Source organism: Xylaria bambusicola, assembly GCF_022495145.1.
Source record: "Xylaria bambusicola strain CBS 139988 unplaced genomic scaffold F5B22scaffold_48, whole genome shotgun sequence".
Classification (NCBI taxonomy): domain Eukaryota; kingdom Fungi; phylum Ascomycota; class Sordariomycetes; order Xylariales; family Xylariaceae; genus Xylaria; species Xylaria bambusicola.
In genome coordinates, this window is record NW_025953601.1 from 1 (window position 1) to 27,164 (window position 27,164).

A 27,164-nucleotide genomic window follows, 5' to 3' on the forward strand; every position below is an offset into this window, starting at 1 on the left:
AATAATTAAATATTAAACCTTTATTAATTTAAAATATTTATTATAAAGCTTTATAAATATAAAATATATATAAACCTATAAAATATTAATTATAACTATAATATAGTTAAAAGTATTATACCTTATAAATAATATTAAAGTAGAAATAATTTTTAAATAATATATAATATAATATATATTAAAAAACCTTATAGAAATTTTAATGCTATATATATAACTATTAAATAGGTTAAATGTTATTTTAAAACTATTATAGCTTTAATACTATAACCTATAAATTATTTAATAATTAAATATATTAAAAGTATATAAAATAAAAATATAAAAATAAAAATATAATAAAATATTATTACTATAATAAAAAGATATATTTAAATTTATAAATTAACTTAAAGAAAATTTATAATTAAAACCTATATTATAAATAATTATTATATTAATAATAAAAACTTATTAAGGAAGTAATTAAATAAAAATATAAATTTTTATAATATTAAACTTTTTACTTTTATATAAAGTAAAAAGCATTATAGTTTAATTTATATTTATAGTAAAATTTTATATATTAACCGATTTATTTAAAAAGGTAAAATAATAGGGGATAGAAATAAAGGATAATTGCCCGGTTAAAAATATTATATTAAATACCCCTATTAAAATATTACGAAGCATTTTAATAAAGGAAATAAATAGAAATAGTAAAGCATTATTAAATTACCTTTAAGCCTATTAATAATAGGTTAATAAAGTATTATAGTTATAATAGGTAACGGATTAAAATATTTTTAAATATTTAAAAAATAAAAAATCCCTTATAAAGGAGGATATTTTTACTAAACTATTAAAAAAATATTATAATTTAATTAAAGCTTTTTTACTTTAAAACGTAAATTAATTACTATTATATTAATTATTTAATTATAGGATAAATATAATATTAAGGAAGTTATTACTTAATATAATAATAAAATTAATATCCCTTTTAAAACTTTTAATAATTTAAAAATATTTAAACAATTATTTAATAAAAAGGTTTATATAAGCTAATATATTATTAATAATAATACCTATCCTTTTTATTTAAAAGTTAAGAAGGAAAATAAGGGTATATATAAATTATTAAGGATTAAATAATATAATAGTTAAAAATTAATATCCTATTTTATTAATTAATAAAATATTAAATATATTATATTATATTAAAATTTATATTAAGGTAAATATTATAGCAGCTTTTAATTACCTTTAAATTACCCTTAAGAATAAATAAAAAACTGCTTTTATTATTAGGTTTAATTTATTTAAATATTTAATAGTTAATTTTAATATAATAAATATATTAAGCTTATTTTAATATTATATTAATAATATTTTATTTCATATCCTTAATAAATATATTATAATATATTTAAATAATATCCTAATCTATAATAACTTAAAAGTAAAATATAAGTAATATATTTATAAAATATTAAATAAATTTATTAAAGCTAAACTAATTATTAATATTATAAAATATAAATTTAACATTATTAAAATAAAGTACTTAAGCTTTATTATTTTTATAAAAGGTATTATAATAAATTTTAATAAAGTATAAATAATTTTAAACTAAAAGCTATTTAAAATATTAAAAAAATTATAACAATTTATAAGCTTTATAAACTATTATTAATATTTAATTTAAAGCTTTTTATAAATAGTAAAACTATTTATAAGCTTTATATTTAAAAGTAAATAAATTACCCCTTTAAATAATAATATAATAAAGGTATTTTAAACTTTAAAAAAAGCCTTTATAATAATATTGGTATTATTTTACTATAATCCTTTAAAAAAAATAATAATAAAAGTAAATGCCTTAAATTAAATATTAGGAAAGGTACTTTTCCAAATTAATAAAGCGGGCTAATAATACTTAATTACTTTCTTTTTAATAAAATACTCCTTAATTAAATATAATTACGAAATCTATAATAAAAAGTTATTAATAATAATAAAAGTATTTAAAAAATAGTAATTAAAGCTATAAAGCTATAAAAATATAATTAAAGTTATTATAAATTATAAAACCCTTTAATACTTTACTATTATAAAACTATTAAATTAATAGTAAATTTATTAATTAAAATTTCTAAATAATTTTAAATTTTAAATAGTTTATAAACTAAAAAAGTATATTATAATTCTAAATATATTATTTTAAAAGTAAAGCTATATATTAAAAAATAAGTAAAATATAATAAATAAAAGGGTAGTATATTAATATAAAGCCTTCCTCCTATTAAATAAATAAATAGGATAAAGGTATAATAACGCTATCCTAATATAGCTATTCTCCTTTAGCAATAATAAACTAATAAATACTATTATAAACCAAATATATTAGAATTTTCCATTAATAATAAAGCTAATTAATATAATAAAAAACCTAAAAGTTTAATACTTCCTTAATAAAATAAAGGTAAAATTTAAAATATTTATAAATAATTATATAATAAAATAGGGCTATATTTATATAAAGAAATACTTATATATTTTTAAAAATATAATAATAAAGTTAAAAATTATATATAGAATATATAATTCTATATTAATAAAATACTTAAGTTAATATAAAAATTAAAACTTTTTAAAATACTTTTACTTTTAATTAAAAATATCCTAAAATATAGCTACCTTTATTAAAGGATATTACTTATATTAATAAATTAAGAATTTTAAAGTAACATTAATTAAACTATTTAAACCTTTCCTAATATTATATAAACTATAGATAAATATATTAATAAATTAAATAAACCCCCTATTATTATATATTTAAAACAGTATAAAATATAAATCGGTCCTAATTATAATAAACAAACTTATAAAGATAAAATACTTTATTTTAATAATAAATATAATAACGCATCTCCCACTTGACCTGGCCACCCAATTGAGCTGGCCACCCCCCCAGGCCATACAAAAAACGTCGGTGCGCTAATCACGTGATAATTTAATAACTTTACGAATATTAATCGTATAGAATAATAAAATATACCATTAGATTCGTAATAAAAAGAGCTATTTAACGGTACCCTCTATTGGTTTATACGAATTTTATTCGTAGAGTTATTAAGTAATACGCTAATGTAAGCGATAAATTAATCCTTACTTAGCGCCCCTTTAGCGTATTGCTTTATATCTCGCTTAATAAATTTTATAGAAAATAATAAAAAATACTGCTGGATTCCTTATAAAATAACGGATCTAATGGTACTAATTATCAAATTGTACGATTAGTATTCGTAAAGTTATTATAGATTGAAACATTGGGTTTTTATATAGGTTAAGGGGGTGGCCAGCTCAATTGGGTGGCCAAGTCAAGTGGGAGATGCGTTAAGCAATTACGTATAAATAAATACGAATAGCTATAAGTATTAAAAAAAATGAAAACCTAAAACTATTTAAAGACCTAAGCGATTTAATTTTAAAGGTTTAATAGAAAGATCTTAAATGTTAAGCAATTTTATATTAACTTAAAGTTAAAAAAGTTATAAACCTTTAATAGTTAATAAAAAAAAACCTAATTTATTATAAAAAAAAGGTTTATATTCCCTTTAAAAAGTCTTTTTATTTTTAATTTATTAAATTATATTATAATTAACTTATTATTAATTACTTTAATTAAACCTATACCTTAGAATTCCTATATTGTAAGTTCTTTTGGAAAGATATATAAAATAATATTTAAAAGTATATAAAATCCTATATAATTTACTTTAAAATAAAAGGAAAATATTATTAAAAATGTAATAAATTAAATATTTTATTAATTTTTAATTAACCTATATAAGAACTTTTTATAAACTTTATTATAAGTTTACTTAAAACCTTTTATAAGGGAAAATTAATTAACTTTATATTAATTATTATTAATAAATTTATTAAACTTATATATTTATTTTTAATTAATATTATTATTACTTTAATAAAACTAACTATTCTTTTTTATAATAAAATTAAATGCTTATATAATAGCTTATAAGGTATAGTTTTAAATAAAGGCATTATTTTTATAAGTTAATTTTAATTTAACCTTTATTATTATTTTAAAATAAAATAATGCCTTTTAATTATATTTTACCTTAGGATTAATAGTTAAATAAAATAGATAAATTAAATAATTAAAGGTTATTTATAATACTTTATTAATAAAAAATAAATAAATTAACCTTAATTTTTTCCCTAAGCGTTTTTTATTATAAATTTAACTATTAATTTAACAATTAAAAAATTACCTTTTAAAGCTTTATATAACTATATTCCTAAATTTAAATTATTTATTAAAGATAACTTTATATTAAAAGGAAACCTAATTATATAAAAACAATTTAATAAATTAAAAATAATTAAAAACGAAATAATAAAATAATAATAAATTATATTAAAATAATATATAAAATATTATAATAATAAATATAAATTAATAACCTTTAAGGTTAAAAATTTAATTATATTATTAATGAAAAATATAAAGTTTTATTATAAAAAGTTAATATTTAAATATATAAAACCTTTTAAAATTATAAATAAAGTTAATTTATAGGTATATTATATTAATTTCCTATTATAATATATTTATTTTTATTCCGTTTTTTAAATTTAATTAATTAAGCTTTAAACTATTAAATATAAATATAATCTACCTATATTAAACTTTAAAGATAATTTAAAAAAGTAAAAGGTTAAAGATATAATAAGTAAAATAATATATAATAATAATTAATATTATAAGGTTAAATAGAAAAGCTAGCCTTTTAAATATAATTAATAGGTATTATAATTTAATATTTTAACGTTAAAAGTAGTTAAAGATTTTAAAAAATAATAAAGTTGAAAATAAAAGAAGAAAATTAAAAATAATAAATTAGGTATAAATTAAAACTATATTTAATATTATTAATATAGGATATAAAATAAACTTAATAGGATTTTAAAAATTTTAAATTAATTATAAAAAAAATAAAATTAATTATTTTAATATAAAAGGAATTAAACTTTTACTTTTAAAGTTAAAAAATTATTATACTTTATTATTAAGCTATATATAAAATAAGGTTAAATTTAATAATTATTAAAATTAATAATATTATAAAGCTTTATTTAATTATAAATATTACCTTATTAAATATTATTATATTATTTAATTATAAAAGTTTTTACTTTTATTATAAATAATAAAATAAAGGTATATTATATAATTAAACCGGAATCCTATAAATATATATATAAAGAAATTGTTTAAAAGTAGCTTTAATATTAAGCTGCATTTTATTTAAGTTAAAAATATATATAAAAAGGGTATAAAGTAAAGTTATTTATAGCATTAATTAAAATAGGTATAATTATATTATAAATAGTAAATTATTACTTAATAATAATATAATTATAATTAAATAAATATTTTTATTTAAATATAAATATAATATTATTATAATATATAATAAGTTTAAAATAGGTATAAAATAGCTTTATACTTTTTTATTAATTTAATTATTAATTATATTAAAATAATTTTAATAAATTAAAAGGAAATATAAATATAATTTAATAAAATAATATTAAATAGCTATAATATTAATATAAAATTTAAATAAGTTAAATTAAAGTTTTATTTTATTATTATTTATAACTTAAATATTATTAATAATTATTTTAAGTATAAATACTTATTAATTTTATTTAAAAAGTTTAATAAGGTAAATAATTTTAAAAGCTATTATAAGTAAAAGCTAAATTTAAATAAATAATAATTTATATATAATATAAATATAAAAATATTAATAGGCTTATATATTTAATATACTTTAATATACTTATAATAATTAATAAAGTTAAATTTATTAAATAAATAACTAAATTTAAACAAAAAACTAAAGTTAAACTAATATATATATTTAATATACCTAATATAACTATAATATATTAATATAAATAATATAGCATTAATTTTTTATTTTTATAGATTATTTATATTTTTTCTAGGAGTTTTTACCCTTAACATCTAAATTACCTTTATAACTTAAATAATTATTAGGCGGAGGGCCGGCGGATTTACTATAGCTTTAGCCCAAACTACCCTTTCCGTTATTATTATCGTTATCGTTATTGCTTAATAGTAGTATTAGTGGAGCAAAAGGTATTAGTAGTATTAGTAATGTTAGCAGTAATAGTATAGGCGTTTTATCATTAACATACTCTTCGTTTACATCTTTATTATATTTAAATAGTGGTAGTAGTAGTAATACTTTACCCTTACCATTATAAGTAATATAATTATTCTTTGGAGCTTAAGCCTTACCCTTACCCTTTTTACCCTTAGGAAGTATAATTTAAATAATAATAATAATAATATAAATATAATAAAAAAATAAAGGGAAATAAGGTAGAAATAAAAGCGAAATAATAGGTTATTAATTAAAACTAATTTTTAAAATTAATAGTAGTTAAAAAAAAAAAAAAAAAGAAGAAAAAAAGTTAATAAATAATTAATAGGAATATATATATAAATTTTATTATAACGGTAATATATAATATATATAATTTATAAAATAAATATAAGCTTTATACTTATATACCTTTATAATAATAATACCCTATATAAATAAACTATATTAATATATTTATTATAATATTTTACATTATATATTTATATAATTAAACTTTTACTTTATATTTAATTAATAAATTAATTATATATTAGGTTAAAGATAACTTAATTAAAGAAAAAGGAATAATTATTATACTATAGTATCCTAAGGCCCCAAAATATATATACTTTATATATATTACGTACCCTTCCTATATATGCTTTAAAGGAGATTCTTCCCTTCTTTAAGCTTTAGTCTTATTAAATACCTATTATAAGACTAAAAAGATTTATAACATTATACCTAACCTTTAAGATTTAACCTACCCGTAACAGCATTTAAAAGAGGGGAATATTATTATAAAACTAAAGAAGCCTAATTTCCAATATACAACATAAACCAAGGAATATTATATATAACGCTAAAAAAGGGAATAAGGGGCGAAAACTAGAACTTCCCTCCTTATATAATAACAGAACAAATATATAAAACCACAGCTGGGCAATACTGTGACATGCTGAAAGGAAACTCAAAGATAAAGGTTTCTCTTCGGGATCTTTCATAATCGAGTGTTTCTATATTCACTACGACGGCGCTACTTTTGGAACAGTAAACAAAACTTTCCAGATTCGTCGATTCGACGGCGAAAGGAACATTACCACGTTGCCGGTCGTCCCACTCCAATGCTACGCAAATGAAAGTGAGATTCGCCAGAGATTGGTAGCACGAGGGAAGAAATTTGTTGAACTTTCGAATTCTGCGACCAGGGCCCACCGGATGTACAACGGTCTAACGTTAGATAAAATCCCAGAACAAGTCTGTCTCCTGATATTCAAAAATTTGCTCTTGAGGCTGACCCCTTTCTCAGGTGGAGTCTGGAATCGTCATTGATTTTGAACTTGCATTTACACACATGAAAGTCGAGAAACCGCTTTTCGGAATCCGAGACAAAGTAGTTGTCGACGATACAAACGAGTTGGAAGATGTTCGAAGTTTCAGTTCTATCTGTGAAAGGCCAGGCTGTTGTGGAAATGACATTACGTTCCATGACTATCAAGTTGATGAGATAGAGCGCGATCAGTTCATGAAAGCGCATGAATACCTCATAGACGACATATGGGAAAGTTCCGATCAGCTGAGCCTGGAACACATAATTCTCCTGCCCCCTTATGTATATGGGTTTGTTCTCAGATCGAGACGATGGGCCACCTTTGATATTGAATTTGTCAACGAAATCCCGTACAGCGACGAGGGTTGGAAAAATCTGGTAATCAAAAAATACATGAAAGACATTATTATTGCCCTTGTCCAAAATCACGAGCGGCAGTGGGGTTCTCAGACAATGGCTCAAGGTGCATTGCCATCAGTCGACCTGGTCCAGGGCAAGGGACAAGGCCTAACAATCCTACTCCACGGCCCACCTGGCGTTGGCAAAACGAGCACCGCAGAATGTGTGGCTGCACTTACCGGTCGCCCTCTACTCCCTATTACATGTGGCGATCTTGGCCATACAGCGGAAGCCGTGGAAGGTAATCTCGAAAATAGTTTTCGGCTCGCTCATAAATGGGGTTGTGTCTTATTATTCGACGAAGCTGAGTAGGTCCTTCTCCCAGTCGCTCATTGATCAAGATGAATTGACAAGTGACAACTCTTAGTGTCTTCATAAGCCAACGCAAGGTTGATGATGTGCAGCGAAATGCAATCGTATCGGGTTAGTTTATCTCTCGCAACCACAGTATAACTGCTGATTGAAGAGAACAGTGTTTCTAAGAAGTCTCGAGTACTACAGGGTGAGCTCACTCAGATGACATACTGATTCCTAGGTCTGATATTCATGTAGGGCATCTTGTTTTTGACAACGAATCGGGTTGGAAAGCTTGACCGCGCATTCAAGTCACGCATCCATCTTAGCCTACTGTACAAAGGGCTTAATAGAAAACGCACACTTCAAGTCTGGAAGAACAATCTCGAAAGAGTAGAGAAGGAATTTAATACAAAAGGGGAGGGGATAATCTGCCGACATAGAGAGATCCTCGAGTTCGCCGAGGGGCAGTACATGGAAAAAAAGGACTCGGACGACGGCCTCAGCACTTGGAACGGCAGGTGAGTGCACGAATTGGCCATGCATCTGTTTCCACTGCGCCGATCAACTGACTTGCCGGGTAGACAAATCCGCAATGCCTTCCAGACGGCCATCGCTATTGCTATGTATGATGCGAGTCAGGAACCCGGGAACGTGGTCCCTATTCTTGATGCATCACAGTTTGATAAAGTCGCACGAACCTCCAACGAGTTTGAGTATTATCTGGATCAAGTAACCTCGTATACTGATGATCAACTTGCTAGGGTGGAGATGGAAAGAAACGACAGGTACACCTCAATTAAGGCACGTACTGCTCTAAACCAGGGTGCATTTGATCTGAAAGATGGGAAGAAGGTGTGGAAGAAAAGGAAGAATGGCAGACGCAATAGGTCGGATATTGAGTTTGAAGACTCTGAAGAGGATTCAGAAGATAGTCCGGATAAAGATTCCGGAGATTCAAGCCACAGTTCTGAAGGTCAGTCAACAAAGAAGAAGCGCAGAGAGCGGTAGTGACCGGTATGTATTGTAATGTGCTTTCTAATATGAGATACGAGGAATGAATGATTACAATTGAGAAGGGGATTAATAAGATTCTAATTAATCTTGTGTTAGTGTCTTTACATGACCGGGCGAACTCACCATGGCGATGAAACTAGGTAACTTATCATGATGCTCACCATTTTCATCCCAATGATGCGACCGCGCGACCAGTGATGGAGGGCTGCGTTTCAGACACCTAGAGGATGATAGGGAACCGCCGAATACGTCTTCTACGACGAGACTTGGAGCTTTGAGATAGTCAATTGAATGATAATATGAGCACCTCCAAGATGCATAGGAACAATATACCCATTTGAACCGTCTGGATGGTGTTGAGAAGGAAGATAGAGTCACCGCAATTAGTATCTCCTCGGATATAAGCATAACTTCATTTCAGCTGATATTGACTCGATACACTATCGTCTAAACCGATATGCACTTACCCCGCTTCCCACCCAGCACTCAATGCGCCGCTGTGAATGGGGACGTAATCTTCAATGGGCCAGCCTCACTCATTCAAACTTCCAATACACTTCATGCTTAGCTTCTGCCGCCAGCCAAACCTAATCCTCTTGTATATTTAAGTACTAGTCAAATTAGCTTGCCTGATACCAAGCTTTGATACTCATCACAGTTATGTCTTTGGAAGCAAACCCGCCTTGAATCATCCTCGCAATCAACCACAGCTTCTCACCCGCACTTTCACTCATCTCAAAAGAATCGCTCATCGGAGAATATCTACCTAACATCGGCTCTCATTCTATCTATATCTCAAAACAACAAATTACAAATCTTCATCCAAATTAAAGTTAGAGCAAAGCGAAATCTTTCAAGATGGCGGACAAGCAGCAGAAATACCGCCAGGAGATCCAGCAGATGATGTACGTCTCAGGCGAGCAAGGCGAGGTCTCCCCAGAAACAACCGCCATGATCGAAGAGATCGTGCGGCAGCAAGTCATCGAGATGCTGCGCAACTGTACCGAGCTCGCCGCGCGCCGCGGCGCCCGCACCATCACCATCAACGACCTGATCTTCCAGATCCGCGACGACGCGCCGAAAGTATCGCGTCTGCGCACCTTCTTATCGTGGAAAGACGTGCGTAAGAGCGCGAAGGACTCGGACGAGAAGGGCGGCGACGCCGACCTGGGCGTAGCCGACGACGCGGCGGGCGGCGTGATGCCCGGGGGCGCGGGCCCGAGCGTCGAAGAGGCCGCCAAGAAGAACAAGAAGGCCAAGGTCAAGCTCCCCTGGGAACCCATGTCGTACTACAGCCAGGAGGTGCCCGAGTGCGAGGACGACGAGGACGAGGAGGAAGAAGAGATGAACTCGATCACCCTCGCGCGTCTCCAGAAGGCCGACGACCGCACGCGCGTGATGACGCGCGAGGAATACGTGACGTGGTCCGAGTACCGCCAAGCCTCCTTCACCTACCGCAAGGGCAAGCGGTTCCGGGAGTGGGCCGGGTTCGGCATCGTGACGGACAGCAAGCCGTCGGACGACATCGTCGACATCCTCGGCTTTCTGACCTTCGAGATGGTGCAGACGCTCACGGAAGAAGCCATCAAGATCAAAGAACACGAGGACCTGTGGAAAGAGCGCACGAGCGGCGGCGGTGAAAACGGCGCCACCACGAAGAAGAGGAAGCTGCAGCAGGGTTTGTTCGATCCGCCAAGCGAGGGTAAGACGCCCGTCGAGACGAGACATATCCAGGAGGCGTTTAGACGGCTCCAGGCCAGACCGAGGAAGTCGAGGGCAATGCTGAATGGCACGCGGTTACCGCAGCACACGGGGCTGAAACTCATCTAATCTGGTCTACCTACTTACTCTCTACGAGTGAGTATATGAGCGCGATCCCGGGTCTACACTTCAATCGACACTGTCATTCGCGACAAAAATCTAAGACGGGGTTTACAGCGTTTTTCCCTTTTCAAATGCATTATTTTCAATTATCGCGTTGGTTTACGTACGAATGGAACGAGCAATGGCGTTTAGGAGTTCCCACTACATCTTTCTTTTCTTTCAGTATAACTAGATAAAAATTAGTCCTTTTTTTGATTTATTTTTTTACGCTTAGTGGACGAAGCATGGGGTACGGAACAGAGGATGCGTTCAACTTGCCTGCTTGTGAAGGGAATTGAATACCTATTGGGCGCTGTATACAGTTTTGATTCATCTAGCTATCTCCTCAACATAATACTAAAGCTACACGTTGATGACAAAATTTTTTTCTTTCTTTCTCTTGCAAGCTTTACCCTACAGCGCTCGGAATGTCATTCATGGTCAGTGAGATATAGAGTATTGCGCCTAGGAGCGAATAGGCAGCGATGCGTTTGTTAGCTACAAGAGTTGCATCTCAATTGACCATCACGATATGCCCTACATGTCATCATATTCAGAGGAGTATTGGGAAAAGTCTCAATTTCGAGATACTTTCACTTGAGCTGTCATGATCTTTATTCTATCGAGTAACCTTCCTATCATGTCAATCATGCACGTGGATATCCCTGCCCACGAACAATTGTAATAGACCATTACCCAAGCCACGCTGGAATCAGAAGTTCCAGATGTCCATGATCCAATTTACGCTGTAACCCTAGCAATATGATATTTAAGAAATGTGGCACCCGCATGCGTGCAGAGACCTTGCCAAGCCTGGAGAGGGTGTTGAGAGTGTACTAGTATTGTTGCCAATTCATGCGCACGGTACGGATACGTTGATTAAGGAGTAGGCCATCGGGACCTAATTGCAAAACAACGTCGTCTACAGTTCCCCGGTCTTGCGGCTGTTGTTGGCAATGAGGATATACTGAGGGATCAGAATGGCGACCCAGACGAGGGTGAGAGTGACAATGATCAAGAAAACCTTGACATAGAGCTTAACGAGGCGAATCCAGGAAGCGCGCGAGAAGCTCTTCCAAGCATCGATCATGTTGACGTAGCCCTTGCCACCGACAATAGCAGGCTCGACCTTGCCGCCGAACGAGCGGTCGAAAGGTACAATGGTATCGTCGTCCTCGGGTAGGAATGACGCCTGGACACGAGTCAAGACGACCTGAGCGGGGATAACGAGGAAAACATTCAGCGTGAGGCTGATCAGCAGGACAACAATGCCCTTCCAGGCGTCGTCCTTGTTGTACTGAGGCAGGCTGTTGGGCTCCTTGGGGTTCCACATGGTCATATTGAGCACAGTGGAGATGTAACGCGGAAGGTAGGTAGCGAGCTCAGCAGCGAAGACGTATAGGGCGATAGGCGCAGCAGTGGCCTTGAAAGTGCGCGAGAACGGTGGAAGGCGCTGCCAGAAGTACTTGGGGCTCGGGGCCGAGATGACGATGTGTGTCCAGGCGGCATACGGCTGGGCAGCAGCAACGCCGACGAGGGGCGCGGCGATGAAGGAGGGGATGCCAACGCCGACGAAGATAGCGGCGATAACTGACATTGCCGTGGTGGTGAAGAGATAGGCGCCATAGCCACGGAAGAGAGATCGCCAGCCGGCGATGGCGTAGACGGCGCGGTGGGTGCTGCGGAGGGATGAAGTGACGGCGGGAGTCTCGGATACGGCGGCAGTGTCGGAGTTGGCGAATCCGTCTTCGGCGATGGACTGGCCATCTTCGTTGAGAGAAACGGGATCATAAGCCGGGGGCGACGGGTCCTCGACGATGGCGAGAGTTGGGTAGACGTGTTGGAAGGTGTACGTGGCCTGCGGGTTTCCTGTTAGCTCTCCATTCTGACGACTGGCATGATCTCGTCTTGTAGCTCGGTAGCCGTGACATGTCGAACTTGTGACGGGGCGCTACTACTTACAATCAAGAGCATAGGAAAGAAAATCAGGAAGTTGACAAAGAAGACGCCCCAAGCCCAGCCTGGCATCTCATAGCCGTCCATCGAGGCTTCGCCCCGCTTGTAGAGGGTTGTCGCGATATCGCGATACATGGTGACGGCTTGATTGGAATGCGTAGACAGTGAGTGGTGTTGGCGAAGTATACAGCAAAAATAGAACGAAATATAACGAAACAAGAGAAAATTGGAATGACAATTGATGAACTGCTAGATGAGCAATGTGTGTGTGGATTGACGAGAAGAAAAGAAAGGAAGAAAGAAGCAGAAAAATATGGGGATTCAAAGGAAGGATTGATGTCAGTCAGGAGAAGAGAAGAAACAGATCAGCTGTTGCCGGAGGCGCAGCGCGAAGCCAACTTGCGAAACGAAACCGAACTGAACCGAACCGAGATGGTTGCCTGCCTCATCATCACCCATCTCTGTCCATCTCTGTCCGTCAGCATGGTGGAAGGATCGTTAGCCCAGTCCGCGGGCCACTCCACCGTAGCATAGCGCCTTATCACCCGCTGGAGATATGGGCCGGGGGCCTGGAATAGCAGTGCTGTAGCCTATATCTGCCTGTAGATGCCTGTAGATACCACTGTAGCAGGCGAATAGAGAGCCCTGGATTCTGCCCTAGACAGTTCCAATGGAACCCAACCCCCTGGACCTGCAGCCTTCAGCCCTTTACAAAGTACATATAACAGTCTCAATACGACGCCTCCTTGGCAATTTGTCACATCTTCATTGGTTCGTCTATCAAGGTAGCATTGAGACAGAAGTCCCGGAGTCCTACGGGGTAAAAGGCAACCAGGTAAGAGACTTCGAGATGCTGAGGTCCCATCTCGTGTTGAAATACGGTACCCGTTGGGACTCCACTTCCGTCGCCAACCTTCTTACTTCCAGTAGAAGCGTTGGGGTCTTTAATTCGTAAATGACCAGTCAATTCGTAAAAACCCTGGTACTTAATTTTATATAGCAGCCACACCAAAATAGAAGTAGCTCTGCTTTAACCAATTACACTTTACATAACGATTGAAAAAGTTGAATACTGCAATAAGATTCAATTAGGCAACCACCTTCCAGCCCACTTACCCCACCCACTTCTATACCTTCACCTTCAACGCCTTCAACACCTTCACCTTCAACTTCAACACCTTCAACACCTTCAATCTTCAACTTCTACACCTTATTTTTCAATCGATAACGTCACTTAAGGCGGTAAGTATATTAACTATTGAAGAATTAACTAATTTAGCAGTTTCAGCAAGGGTGGTGATATTCTTGGCATTCATATAAGAAGTATGAATGTAGCATGCATTTGGATAAAACAGGAACTACTTCTGTTTTAGTGGGAATTGCACGTATTTGGAAGTACCACGTGATTTTTACGAATTGACTGGTCATTTACGAATTAAAGACCCCAACTCTTCTACTGGAAGTAAGAAGGTTGGCGACGGAAGTGGAGTCCCAACGGGTAGTGTTCACTGCACCAATGCGATATTCAACTCGATATTCCTATAAAACATATATATATGCTGAGGAGCTGGCTGTGAGATGCAATTAAATACCTTAGGCATATAGTGGAACCTACCAAAGTACCTGGGTCCAGCATGTACTTCGTATATCTGATTTGTCACACTCTCTGCATTCCGTGCCTTTAGACCCTCGTTTCTCATGAACACGAAGAAAACAGATGTTATAAACTTATTGCTACAAGGCTTCATTCAATAGAGCTGGCTTTCGAATCGCGACATAGGTCTATTCATACACTATACTATGTCAGGCATGCCGGCACCATCAATACCGAACCTCCTCACGCTCCGGGGTGCGAGGGGCGGTTCCGGAGCCCGGGGCCGAATGAGAGGCCGGGGTGGCTCCCAGTCGTCCGGTGCTGGTGCTGTTGCCACGTCGATGCCCAGCCACGACGCCACCATCCAGGGCACCGACACCGATGCCGCCGTGTCGCGCATGAGCGCCGTGGACCTGGGCTATCTAGAGGATCAGTACGCTCGCTTTTTCGTACAAGCACCTCCTCCTACCGGTGCCGCTGTGCGGAGACTACCCATCATAAACCGAGGTGAGATAACCCGGACAGCACCTAGACCTGACAGGGGGTAGTGCTGAGGCTGTGAGTAGGGACGTATACTCGTACCACGGCGCTTGACAACTTGATTGGGGCCTTCTTATCCGCTACCGAGGGCCAGGACCGACAGGTCGTTTCCCTTGGCGCCGGGACAGACACGCGGCCCTTCCGGCTGTTCAAGGACAAGAACTACGCTAAACTCATTTACCATGAGGTGGACTTTCCCACCGTTACCGACAGGAAGTGCCATCTGACTAAAGCTATACCTGCGTTAAGAGCTGTGATACCGAAAGCCGATGTCATAGATCAGACTCATACGTGGCGGGATGAGGAGGTTCCAAATGCCAGTCAATATTGGTGCCACGGGCTCGATCTACGAGATCTATCGAAGCCGGGCGAGACGCCGACGGAGGTACCAGGACTTCAGAAAGATCTTCCGACATTACTCATCTCCGAGTGCTGTCTATGCTATCTAGAGACGACAGAGGCGTCGAAGGTGATGCAGTACTTCACGGACCGAATACCACGTCTTGCACTAGTCATATACGAACCAATCCATCCCAACGATCCTTTTGGCAAGCAGATGGTGTCTAACCTCGCGGCTCGTCGCATCCGGATGCCTACTCTTGAGAAATTTACCAGTACTAACGAGCAAGAAGCCCGGTTGCGAGACGCGGGCTTCAGCTCTGTGCACAGTTTAACGATTGAACGTATATGGGAGGATTGGGTCTCCTCGGAGGAGAAAGAGCGGGTAGATGCTCTGGAGGGTCTAGACGAGGTCGAGGAGTGGAATCTCTTGGCGGACCATTATTCTGTGTCTTGGGGTTGGAGAGGGATTACCTTGGATGGCTGGAGATTGGGTTCGAGTTAAGGCGAGATAAATCGGCCCTGGTGAGAGGTATTCTCGTAAAGCCGCCTGTGACTAATCAACCTACTCCATAAAATCCTGCATTCGGCCGAGGGGTTGTTTGCTATCTAGGTATGTATGTAGGATGGGGTACGTCAGCTACAACTAAGGTACAAATATATTGTGATTGGCACCGGGCGCGGTATAAAACCGCTTTTAGATACTACCCCTTTACCGAATAGACACTAGAAACTAACAAGCACAACTTGTTATTCTTTTGTTGTTGTCTGATGTGCGGCGTCTCGAGTAAATGGAGTGAATTTCTTCTATCTAAATCCCCGCCATTGCCGATCTAGGAAATCCACCTATAGAGTCTACGCCAGGGATGAGCTTCATCCACACATCCTTAGCAATCATCGACGCACGCCTCGGTTTCCATTCACACCTGTCCTAATCATGGGAATAACACATATCCTAGATCTTCCCACTGAGCTTTTCACCAAGATCCTCGTCTTCTCCATCCTTGCGCGCAGTCTCAGTCGTCAACATCCGGACCGGGGCGTGGCCAGGGCGCTGAGACTGAAGCTCGTCTCTAGTAGGCCCCCTTTATCCATATAAACAAGGTCAATATGACTGACACATTCTATAGAAGCTTTCTACCATGCATTTCAGCCGGCTTTGTTCGAGTCTCGGGTTTTGGATGATTTTGGAAGCGGCGAAAGATTGGCGCCCTGGCCTATCAGACGGCATTACGGCGCGGATCAGCTATGGCAGTCTTATCTGGTCTTCAGGGTGAACAACGCAGTGGATCGCAACGTGGGCGGGTTCGTTATGATCCGGGAAACGGCCAGGGAACTATGTAAACTGACTGGTGCACAATATGATGAGACCGTCGCTGGCCTTTGCGGGCTCGTTCTAGATTCAAAGGACATATGCCCGAGGCTATTCGAGGACTGGGGCGACATGTTTCGCAGAAGAGTACCCGCCACTCATCCTCGTTTGAATCTCTTAAGCGCAGCAGCATATTTTGGTCACCTTGATCTCGCTAAACAACTGTTAGAAGATGGCTGCTGTCCCACTCACGACCAACTGTTCCCATGCGCAATGCACCTGGCGGCATTTGCTGGCCACACAGAGATAGTCCTTCTATGTCAGGAGTATCTACCCCCTCTTGATGAAGAGTACACTGGGAATGCATTTACAGACTGGAAGGTGAACACAGGCCTCATAGCCGTCGACGGGGCTGCTCTACGTGGCGATGTAGATATGCTGCGCATACTTATTTCTCCGCCTCCTCGTCCCGGACTTCGAGAGGACCGCTTCACCGGCCTGGATCTCTTCGACGACGTAAACTACAACAGAAACGGGCGCCAAGTACTTGCCAATGCACTCTTGATGACACGGAGCTGGGATGTACTGCAATACCTCAAATCAATCCTGTACTCCCTGTTTCCCCTAGATGCCGCACGACTGCTTACGGAAAATGCGCACAGGGGAAACAAGGAAATAGTGCAACACATTCTGGATAGCGAATGGTTGCTTACGGAAGATATAAACCGCCTCACAATCGACCCGTTGACATTCGCAACCTGGGGTTATCACGAAGACATAGTCGAGCTACTCCTCGAACGCGGCATGGACCCGAATGAATTCAACCACATCAACCGGGCTACTCCTCTCACCGCCGCCGCTGGTGTGGGAAGTATGAGGATGCTTCGCAAGCTGATGGAACGCGGGGCAAACTGCGACGGAGACAAAAGGCAGCAAATGGAGATGTTGAGGTGCGCGCTGTTGCTAGAGCACACAGAGATGGTGAACTTCTTTTACGATCAGGGCCTGCTTGGTAGGAAGTGTCCCGAGTTAATACGTAAGCGGATCGAAGCAGTAGGCTTGGAGTCTATGATGGAGCTCCTCAAGAAATGGGGATGAGGAACACTTCGGCTTTTGTGTTAAACATGTGGGCTACAGGCAGAGTAATTCCAGTCTATTTAAACGGGGCTTTGGATATCTCATTTGAATTCATATCTATCCGCATCACCTCCATCGTTTGGTACTGTCTTGACGAGCTACCTAATCAGACATACCAAATTTATATCTATATCTATTTGGTTTAGGTACTACAACAATGAATAGAATACCTAATCCTAGAATAGTGTTTACTACACATGTTAATGTGTGAATGTCAAAGTCACCGCATGCTTACTATCATATCAATACCAGGTTTCGTTCTCCATGAGGTATGAAAACTGTTATATTATAGTGGACAAACAAGTGGAATGTCCTACAACTACAGATCTAAGTGTGGGACCGACTGTTCAATACTGAAGGCACATATTTTCATTTTCAAAGGCAGTCTAAGACTAAACAAAACTTGTTTTTTTTATTGTTTTCTATAGAAATGGTAAGCTAACAACGAGATGAGGAAATCTTGAGGAATAATAAGGCTCGATATCTACTTTGTACTGCACTTGATAGACGTTGCGCTTTTAAGTCTTAAATTTGCTCCGGGAAGCGCGCAAAGGTGTGGTGCAGTCTATCAAACAGGACCCCGGTAGGAGCGTGAGGATGAATAGGGTCAGCAAAGGCGTGGCGCAAGAGAGAAACGAACTGCTTGCCGCGTGCCACGACATCCTGCGTGTTTGCCAAGACCTGGACACCTTCATGTTCCCTCAAGTCTAGCTGTTCTGGAGACACGCCGCACGGCCTGTGAATGTCAAGCAAACGGTCTTTGGTTACCATAACGAGGGTGACGAGAGTCGAGTTGAAGGCCATGGCCCGGTGAAAGCTCAAAGTCATGTCCGAGTATGCTCTATCAAAGGCCACGGGCCTCGGCCCAATTCGACGAAGCTCTCTCGACATTTCTAATAGATCATCGCCGATTGAACTAACTGCCTTAAACAGGTCGCCAAGGTCGTCAATTAGTTGGATGATTCTGGATAATCTGCTGCCCGAAGATCTGCTGCCCGAAGCTCTACTGTCCGAAGCTCTTCTGTCCGAAGCTCTGCTGCCCGAAGATCTACTGTCTGAAGTTCTGCTGTCTGAAGTTCTGCTGTCTGAAGTTCTGCTGTCCGAAGTTCTGCTCGATCCAGCTCTGGGTCGACTGCCACGTGATCGGTGCCCTTTTGTTTCACTTGAACTTGACGCTGATGGCCTTGAATTTTTTCTTTGCTGGCGATCATATTCCTTACGCTTTTTTGCGTCAGTCAGAATGTCACGTGCGTTGGTTATTTCAGCAAACTTTTCATTGTTACGCCGTTCGCGAGCTTCTTTTTCTGCCTTTGTCTCCGCGCGGCCGGTCGGGATTGTTGATATGTTCGCTTTGTCCGGGTGAAATATTCTTGAGAGCTTTCTGAAAGCTTTCTCAATAGCAGCAACGTCAGCGTCAGTTGGGACTTCAAGAATCTCGTATAGATTCATCTTGTCGCTGATTAATAATTGATGAGTATTGTAATTGTTGACGGGAATGTTTATCAAATTTAAGGGCTCATTGATGACAGTGCTCGCTAGTGATCGGGTTGTGGCGATAATGGAAGATTGGAAACGTAAAGGTTCACGTATTTATATTTTTTTGAGAAAAATGATGAACGAAGTCTTTGTATTAAACAGTAGACATGTTAGCTCACCATTGTATTCATAGGTTAGAAATCAACAGTTGTGATGAAAGAAATGACTTGAAAGACGATTCTGCTGTTCCACAGTTCATCATCACGGCTAGGGAAGAGATGATGTGGTCGGTTACTCAAAGATCTCGAGTAATTTGTAAAGGGAAGGAAAAGCTTGTAGTAATAACGCCACATTATTAGGGAGTGTTTCAAGGTAATCCGAATCCAGTCACTAACCGAATAAGACTGATTGCTTGATTGCTCAGAGAGTGATCGCTTGGTGTCAAACAAGGGTTTTTTTTTCGAAGCCTCCAATAATAGATCGTCAAAAATACCACAAATAAACTTTCTGGCAACTCAGGGCAAGGGACACAATAACTCGAGGAGTAAAACGACGATCTGGCTCTTTTCCTTCTCAGGAATCCAGGTTGGCGCCCCCCCAGATGAAACAGTCCGAGTTCAATCCAGAGTGATCAGATTGGATGAAGATAAGTAGGTCAAGGAGGTGGATAGTCTAGCAGGAGGCTAGATTATTATCTTTCTTGCCTATCTTATATACTATCTAATGAGCTATCAACTCGATCTAGAGACAGAGGAATGAAGAGATGCCATGTATATCGTCAAAAGGAGACTAAATTCCTTCAAGATTCAGACCCTTTTGACTTTGGGAGTCTTACTGTAGATCGCGTACTATGCTCCTGACAATCACCGAGTGCCAGATCAGAGGTGCCACGATCTTGAGACTACATACAAAGAGACTCTCTGTATAAAGTCCTAACCTGGGCCTGAAAGCTTCTGTGGGACCCTCGTCCAACAACATGTATCAATACAGTACCCCATGGTTGCAGTTCTCATAGAAGGCAATAACTTTAATCGTGGTGGCTATCATATTCAAATACAGAGCAAAGCTATTAGCATGGCGGTATGAAGCCACTGAGTTTTACTGTAGCTTTCCATACAGTGAAGTGAAGTACATACTATTTCGCTAGGCATGCTCTCCTGACACTTAATTATAATCTCAATTCCCTGGAACATAACTTCCACTCTGTCGTAGTCAACCTTACATCGAGCGCGTTATTATAACTGCCAGGACCTAGTATGCTGGCTAATGACTTCTATTGTTGCGCAAGGGTCCCTCCTACCTTCTTGCGGACAAAGCTGAAGCTATATACAGGAGGGGTCTCTTTGTTGCCTTGTAGCTTTGTGACAATAACGCTAGGTTCTCGGATCACAACTTCTCATGCAGAATAAGAATGGCTAGTGGAAAGACTGACACGGGGTGTAATGTCGTGTTGTGAAGCTACTTGACTCTAATGGAGAACACAGTAACCAAAGCTACCGCGAAGAGTATGGTAGCAAATAGATACGGTAGCCCGAACCATGACTCTCCCAAGCTTAGGCCCCAGCGAAATGCCCACGCCGTCCCTGGTCCTGCCAGAAGACTGCCTATACCTTCTAAGACAGATATAATTGCGTACAGGCGTGCGATATCGCTATTCTGACTCTCATGATGCGATTCAACTAAGAGTGTCACAAGACTGCGAATAATGGGCGGGAAACCTGTTCCAAATGTATACACAACAAGTCCTTGACGAGTGTTAGCAATCTGTGCCGTTTAAGATCACTTTATGATAAAGCTTTTCCTTACCAATTATAAAAAAGGTAGCAGTAGCGGCTACCGCGATGATAAAGACTCCAATCGTCATTAACACGATGCTTACTTGTCCGATCCATAGATCCCGAGTGGCTGTATGGGTGTTTGAAAGAACGAAGTTGATGACAAGGGGTAAAATCACGGTGAATAAAAGGATGTTTACGCCTGCGCGCACAGACAAGAGTAGCCCGGCCTATTAAATGGTTAGCAAGGAGAAGTGTGAGGAACACGGCTGGTAACGCGTACTTGTGACAATCTCCATTTGTATCGTTTCGAGACGTACTGAAAAAGGACGGTGCTGGATTGGCGGCCGAATTTTGAGATTAAGAAAGTGAAAATCAACGCTGCAACAGTCTTATCGCGAGTGGCAAATGCAAATGAGTCTTTGACTTGCTGGATCCATGTCCTGTTCGTCGTAGATTCATTGAGCGACGATAATCTAACGGATGTACTCGAACTATCTAGAGAGTCGGTTTCCATCTCGGGACTGGCGACTGGTAGAGTTTCTGGCATGAGGGATGCCATTGCCGTAGCCAAAACCTGGAACCCTAGAGCAACCAGCAATGGAATCCATACATCCCTCTCCATAAGAAGATAGGTAAAGGGGGGTACGAAACATTCAGCGATGAGCTCAGCGCAGAAACGATAGAAAAACACGGTAGTTCTGCTCTTGGGGATCTAGCCGTTAGTCTTATAGTCATGCTTATAAACAACTAGGTATTGAGGCTGTCTATAACAACGAGGTATCGCGAAGGGGTGATCATACCTGAGATCCGGTGGTACAACATCAGCAACGATAGTCGTGAGCATTGTAGTCGCTATGGACGAGCCACCACCAATCAAAAGGAAAATGGACGAGAGCCATACATATTGTAGAGGCAACTGCAATACCCCAATCTGTGATTTCAATTAGCTGATACAATATTTCAAAATGAGGCGAGGATTAAAATTAACGACTTACGAAAAACAGGGTAGAAACCCACGTCATGGTATAGCCAATCATAGCCGTAAACAATATCCATCTGCGCCCATACCTATCGGCAAGGTATCCAAAAGGCAGTGGCAAGATGATTGCGGGTATACTGTCAAAGAATAACTGCCAGCCCAAGATGGAAGTAACTTCATCTTGCACGCGATTGACTTTGCATAGGTATTCAGGAACGGAACCATCGGGTTGGATGACGGATGGGTCGTGCTCTAGATAATAGCGTGTACAGGATACCGACTCAAATAGGCGGACTCGTGGAGCGATAAAGAGATACTCTCCAATCTCAGCCACAATGGCGATGGCAATACCGAAGAGAACAACATAAATCCAGGGCCATGTACAACGCGTTTGGTGCGTTGGAGCGAGTGGAGGTTTCACAGCATTGCCCGTCGATGGGCCAGGTGATAGAAGCGGCTCGGTTTCGTCACTTCCATTCTGTTGGTGCTGGCCCAGCCCTTGGGCTTGCTCAAGCATTTCAGTCCGTGCCGAATAACAATTCTGCCCTGTTAGAGCCGATATGCAGTGGTAATAATCCTTTGTGCTCTGACTATCTCATATGATGGAGGCTCTTCAGTTTTGGGGTGTAAGATAGCATGAGTTATTGGAAACTTGGAGGTTAGAAGCGCTAGAATATCCTAACGTCCCGATTCCGAAACTTGAATTACTTAGCAGGTCCTACTGTTAGGGAAAACTTGCATTAGTGGCTTACTTAAGTAAGTAAGCACTTACTGAAAGCAGTATGATGCGCTGGAGAACCGGCTTTCTACATGAAGAACAATGGAAATTGAACGAGAAATAGCAATATCGGAGATGAGGGAAAAGCAATTAGAAGTTTACAAAAATAAGAGGGACTCTTATAAAACGATTGTGCCCAAGTATCCCAATAGGATCGGGTTGCCTTTGAATCCGACAAGTCAAACTCATTTAAAAAAAAAAGGCCTTATCGCCTAATGTACATCTATGACGTGATACGCCGTATTCCCTGCTTGACTCGCGACATTTGGATAATCGACTTCCGTAAAAGGCAATATCCCGATTCCGAACGATACCCCGACCAGGATTCCGTCTCCTCAGGGCCCAGAGGGTACCGTTCTGACCGCTGATCAGTCAGCCCTCATAGCCACAGACAAAGATCTTGTTGATGCGTGTAATAGACCGTTGTCTACAGAGTATATCCATATATAGGGTGCATCGCTCGTGAAAGAGGTGTTTCTTCTTGTTCATTGACTTACGCTTCTATATTCTATATAGGACTCGTTTAGATCATACACAGTCTAAGTACACTTAGATGGGTCATGAAAACATGACATACGCTGTTGGCGTCTTCCGCCTCCTCTCATCATCAATTCAGTGGTAAAGCACCACTTATCGGAGACCTTAAGCACCACAACCTTTCCTAGATGTCACACTTAGGTGGAGAACACAATAACCATTAACCTAGACCTTGTAGGTCTAAACGGCGTCGCTTTGCAATGCAGGACTAGATACTCCCGGTCCCAGATTGTTTTCGCTTGTTCCCGAAAATGCTCGTCGTACTCAATTACACAGTCTTTGGTGAGGCAGAGTCGAAGTACATCTATATGGTTATCTAGAAGTGTAGGCATCACAAGGAGCTTGCGTATGTACTTATCGCTTCTCATACTCAAGCTGTTGTAGTGCCTCTCGAAGTCACAAATGTTTCAATCCGGTGAGCTCTGAATATGCTTTCAATTGGAGCCGGATCTAATTCATTATCTGGATAACATAGTTTCTTCAATTCGTAGAGAAAAATCTAGAGTCAATGTCCCTTTAGACTCTCGGAATTCTCCAGGGATATGCTGCACCAAGTAAGCGGATAGGTCATCAGGACGCAGTTGATAGTTGTCTCTAATGATGTTCTTGATATCGTCTTCATGGGTCACGCCGGCCAAATAAGCCTCAGAGCAACTTGCTCTGAGCAAGTTAGTAATTATTACATCTCGTCGTTGATTCTGCTGTGTTACTTCGCAGTGGCAGCGTCCACGAAATACAGCTATGAGGGTCTTATGATTCCCTACAAAGAACGTAGGAAGATGCTGCGGAGATAAGCGCTTTTCCATCTGTGCAAAGCGTTGTCTGGGGGCGCTGATGATCATGGACGTAATTGAGCCCGTTAACGTGAAAGACCTAGGATAAGTCTAAACGGAGTCAGAGTTAGCCTATGCGCCGAGCCTCAGGGAATCAAGTGCTCAAGAATTATCTGATCCTGCAAGAGTAATCACCCCTCAGGACATGGATGTGCAACACTGATAGAGAAGTTCCAAGTTATCTTGCTATTTCAGGAACAGACTATAAACGTGCCGAGAACTACCCGCTAAGATAAGAAGTGCAGTGCTAGGTCCCACAAGACCCAACAGATCTGGAACTTTTTATTGACCTTTGCGGATCTTGACCTCTTGGCATGATGGGGAAAGCACATGGGAAACAGGATACCCCTGAGCAGCTCGAAAGCAGACAGACCCTTACCGAATAGCAAACAAGAGGATGAAAGGACGATATAAAATGAATACTGCGAGAAGAGACAGGTATGTAATGGGGGATTTAGGCAACAGGATAGTAGACTATTTAGAGGTAACCAACATAAGAAACCCTCAAACAGACCTACCCAGTGATCAAGTCCGGGCTACATACATACTATGTATACAGTAAAGAGTGATAATTGCAGGGCTCTAACGCGAAGTTTCGTTGCTTACCCGAACAAGCGAGTGTAGTGGCTCGTTAATACTTGGCTCAACTGGGTGCAACCACGCCTCTGGGGCGCATTAGTGATTACTTAGGTGGTTAAGCCTACCGGCCAAGCTGGACCGAGATTTACCATATAAGCTTATTTTGTGGAGTATATAAAACACAATATACAGTACACATGACAAGGGATACAGCATTGGTCTTATGAGCTGATCGAGTCACGCATCAACTTTCAATTTGCTATAGGCCATTGCCAAACCTACTATGACACACGTCCCTTCTCAAAATATGACGTATTGAAAATTTCCAATAAAATGTATCAAAGAACGGCGAAAACGAGGTACCAAGGAACTGGGCGTATGTGTATACCTACTTACATGTAGAAAACATTCAATGGGGGGGGCTGATGCCATGTGCACGATGTAACCTCCACGCTTGATGGAACAATCTTCATAGTCAAGAGCCAATCAATAGGTTGTGTCTCTAATGCAAAAGGCAGGGTCTCAATAGGCCCATCACGCAACCCATTCTTCACTGCACTCTTTAGGAACACACCACTCAGATGTGACCTCCGCCCACCTTCCTTACCACTTTACTAACCCATGTTTATCATCTGCTTTACTTGAGTAGCTCGAGGAGGTAACAGTTTACTAAGCAGATCCTAGTTAGCTTTTGAGACTTTACTACCGTACTTTGGACACAAGGAGTTGCTATCATAGGTAGTCTACTAAGTAGGTATTAATGCCTCGCCGCAATGCCTACATACCCAAGCAGGTATGTATCCATTTTGCACGTTCTATCGACCGACTGTAGGTACCCATGTACATGGTGTAGGCTGAGATATACAACTACGGTAAGTTACTGTACCTCTAACTCGGGACATCATAAACGGCAAGGGCTGGGAAATAACCTAGTTGATGGCTGGGCAGATAGAACAAACCATGCCCCTACCAACATGGCAATATCATAGCTGCTCGCACATATTATACGAATAGGCTATTAGCATTATGCGCCCAAAAATATCCTCGAAACAGCGTCAACCACGCCTCCAACCTAGCGAAGATAGTCACCCTCCGAAGATCAAAGACCAGATGTGAGCTAACAGGGGTGGCTCAATCTATGCAAAGTAGATAGCAATAACAATCGCGGTCTTTCGATCATCCCCACCGAAACTCTTTATGTATAAATGTAGGAATTTCAACCTATAACTGTTTCTCAACAAGGTTATACCATTCTGACCACACTCGGGCGTACCATTCCCCTAGATTATAACTCTTGAACAGACAAACAACATGCACGGCATCAAGCCCTTCATTGCCTTCGCCGCTCTTGCAGGCACATCTCTGGCTCAAAAGTCAGACAAGGAGTTCTGTGACGCATTTTTTACTTCTTTTCTTTCTGTCATCCTGGAATCCGATGCCCCAACGCCTACGGGAATTGCCTCCTGGGTTGCCGCGCAAACGCCTGTAACCACTGCTCCGCCCATCAGCGTCCTTGATTTCGCAAGCCACGCGCAAGAGCTTTGCCATCTCGCAACCGAACTCCCTTCGTCTCTATTGCCCGAGTTCCAAACCTATGCCGCGGATCTCTTGAGCTGGGGGAAGGAGTTTAGCAGCGAGCACGTAGCATACGTTACGGACTGCGCTCCGGAAAGCGAGGTTGCCAGCAGAAGCAGCTACCTCGAATACGTCTTCACAGCAACGGGCAACATTTGCACTTATACGCCTGCTCCCGGCAGTACATCAGGCGGCAGCTACCCAACTGTCACTCCCACTCCTACGAGCTACTCAGGCTCTAACAGCTCCACCACATGGATTGTCACGGCCGCTGCCGCCAAGCCCACTGGCGCTTGCTTGGGCGCCGCTGCCATGGGCGGTATTATTCTTGGTGCTGCGGCTCTACTTTAGACGGATTATAAGGGCATGGCCACTCTGTTTGAGACCCTCATTAGCTCGTAGAGAGGTCACCGAACTCTTCAGCTTGGGGCTCAGATTTAAACACTGTAGGCTTTCAAACTTGGATGGGATAATAGTGGATTTAGAACCGTATGGGTTGGGAAAACTTGGTAAATCGTTGGAGCTTCGACAACGTGCCAATCATTTACACTCGTTGTATTTCTTGGCTTTGATTGCATGCTAATCCAAAGTCGGTTGACCGTTTATATTTCCGTTGGCCTTGAATTCATAGGATTGATACATACGTTATTAATA

General features: G+C 39.0%; 8 protein-coding genes across 8 annotated transcripts; 5 read left to right on the forward strand and 3 right to left on the reverse strand.

Moving 5' to 3' along the window:
- The first annotated feature begins 7,113 nt into the window (after positions 1 to 7,113).
- Positions 7,114 to 9,589, forward strand: F5B22DRAFT_397183 (P-loop containing nucleoside triphosphate hydrolase protein). Its single transcript, XM_047971435.1, has 6 exons — positions 7,114 to 7,451; positions 7,504 to 8,231; positions 8,291 to 8,346; positions 8,397 to 8,425; positions 8,476 to 8,738; positions 8,802 to 9,589. Exons 1-6 carry the CDS (start codon positions 7,413 to 7,415, stop codon positions 9,226 to 9,228), a joined length of 1,542 nt encoding a protein of 513 aa, XP_047827396.1. The 5' UTR covers positions 7,114 to 7,412; the 3' UTR covers positions 9,229 to 9,589.
- Positions 9,590 to 9,734: 145 nt separating this feature from the next.
- On the forward strand, positions 9,735 to 11,479 carry F5B22DRAFT_620593 (TFIID-18kDa-domain-containing protein). The gene has a single exon (XM_047975851.1). The coding sequence runs from the start codon at positions 10,093 to 10,095 to the stop codon at positions 11,062 to 11,064; it is 972 nt and encodes a 323-aa protein (XP_047827397.1). The 5' UTR covers positions 9,735 to 10,092; the 3' UTR covers positions 11,065 to 11,479.
- On the reverse strand, positions 11,480 to 13,578 carry F5B22DRAFT_620594 (uncharacterized protein). The gene is made up of 2 exons (XM_047975852.1): positions 13,060 to 13,578; positions 11,480 to 12,955 (listed from the first exon to the last, which is right to left on the reverse strand). The coding sequence occupies exons 1-2, from the start codon at positions 13,186 to 13,188 to the stop codon at positions 12,020 to 12,022; spliced, it is 1,065 nt and encodes a 354-aa protein (XP_047827398.1). The 5' UTR covers positions 13,189 to 13,578; the 3' UTR covers positions 11,480 to 12,019.
- Positions 13,579 to 14,853: 1,275 nt separating this feature from the next.
- Positions 14,854 to 16,031, forward strand: F5B22DRAFT_638663 (leucine carboxyl methyltransferase; the record flags this gene model as incomplete). The annotated part of the gene is made up of 2 exons (XM_047977615.1): positions 14,854 to 15,154; positions 15,214 to 16,031. 2 exons carry the CDS (start codon positions 14,854 to 14,856, stop codon positions 16,029 to 16,031), a joined length of 1,119 nt encoding a protein of 372 aa, XP_047827399.1.
- Positions 16,032 to 16,463: 432 nt separating this feature from the next.
- F5B22DRAFT_649925 (ankyrin repeat-containing domain protein) lies at positions 16,464 to 17,936 on the forward strand (the record flags this gene model as incomplete). Its single annotated transcript, XM_047979235.1, has 2 exons — positions 16,464 to 16,602; positions 16,657 to 17,936. 2 exons carry the CDS (start codon positions 16,464 to 16,466, stop codon positions 17,934 to 17,936), a joined length of 1,419 nt encoding a protein of 472 aa, XP_047827400.1.
- Positions 17,937 to 18,925: 989 nt separating this feature from the next.
- F5B22DRAFT_649927 (uncharacterized protein) lies at positions 18,926 to 19,424 on the reverse strand (the record flags this gene model as incomplete). The annotated part of the gene is made up of 2 exons (XM_047979236.1): positions 18,926 to 19,196; positions 19,246 to 19,424. The coding sequence occupies 2 exons, from the start codon at positions 19,422 to 19,424 to the stop codon at positions 18,926 to 18,928; spliced, it is 450 nt and encodes a 149-aa protein (XP_047827401.1).
- Positions 19,425 to 20,178: 754 nt separating this feature from the next.
- On the reverse strand, positions 20,179 to 22,955 carry F5B22DRAFT_620599 (major facilitator superfamily domain-containing protein). The gene is made up of 5 exons (XM_047975853.1): positions 22,225 to 22,955; positions 22,030 to 22,160; positions 21,510 to 21,927; positions 21,258 to 21,456; positions 20,179 to 21,196 (listed from the first exon to the last, which is right to left on the reverse strand). The coding sequence occupies exons 1-5, from the start codon at positions 22,723 to 22,725 to the stop codon at positions 20,910 to 20,912; spliced, it is 1,536 nt and encodes a 511-aa protein (XP_047827402.1). The 5' UTR covers positions 22,726 to 22,955; the 3' UTR covers positions 20,179 to 20,909.
- Positions 22,956 to 26,246: 3,291 nt separating this feature from the next.
- Positions 26,247 to 26,861, forward strand: F5B22DRAFT_638665 (uncharacterized protein; the record flags this gene model as incomplete). Its single annotated transcript, XM_047977616.1, has 1 exon — positions 26,247 to 26,861. One exon carries the CDS (start codon positions 26,247 to 26,249, stop codon positions 26,859 to 26,861), a length of 615 nt encoding a protein of 204 aa, XP_047827403.1.
- Between the last annotated feature and the right edge of the window lie 303 nt (positions 26,862 to 27,164).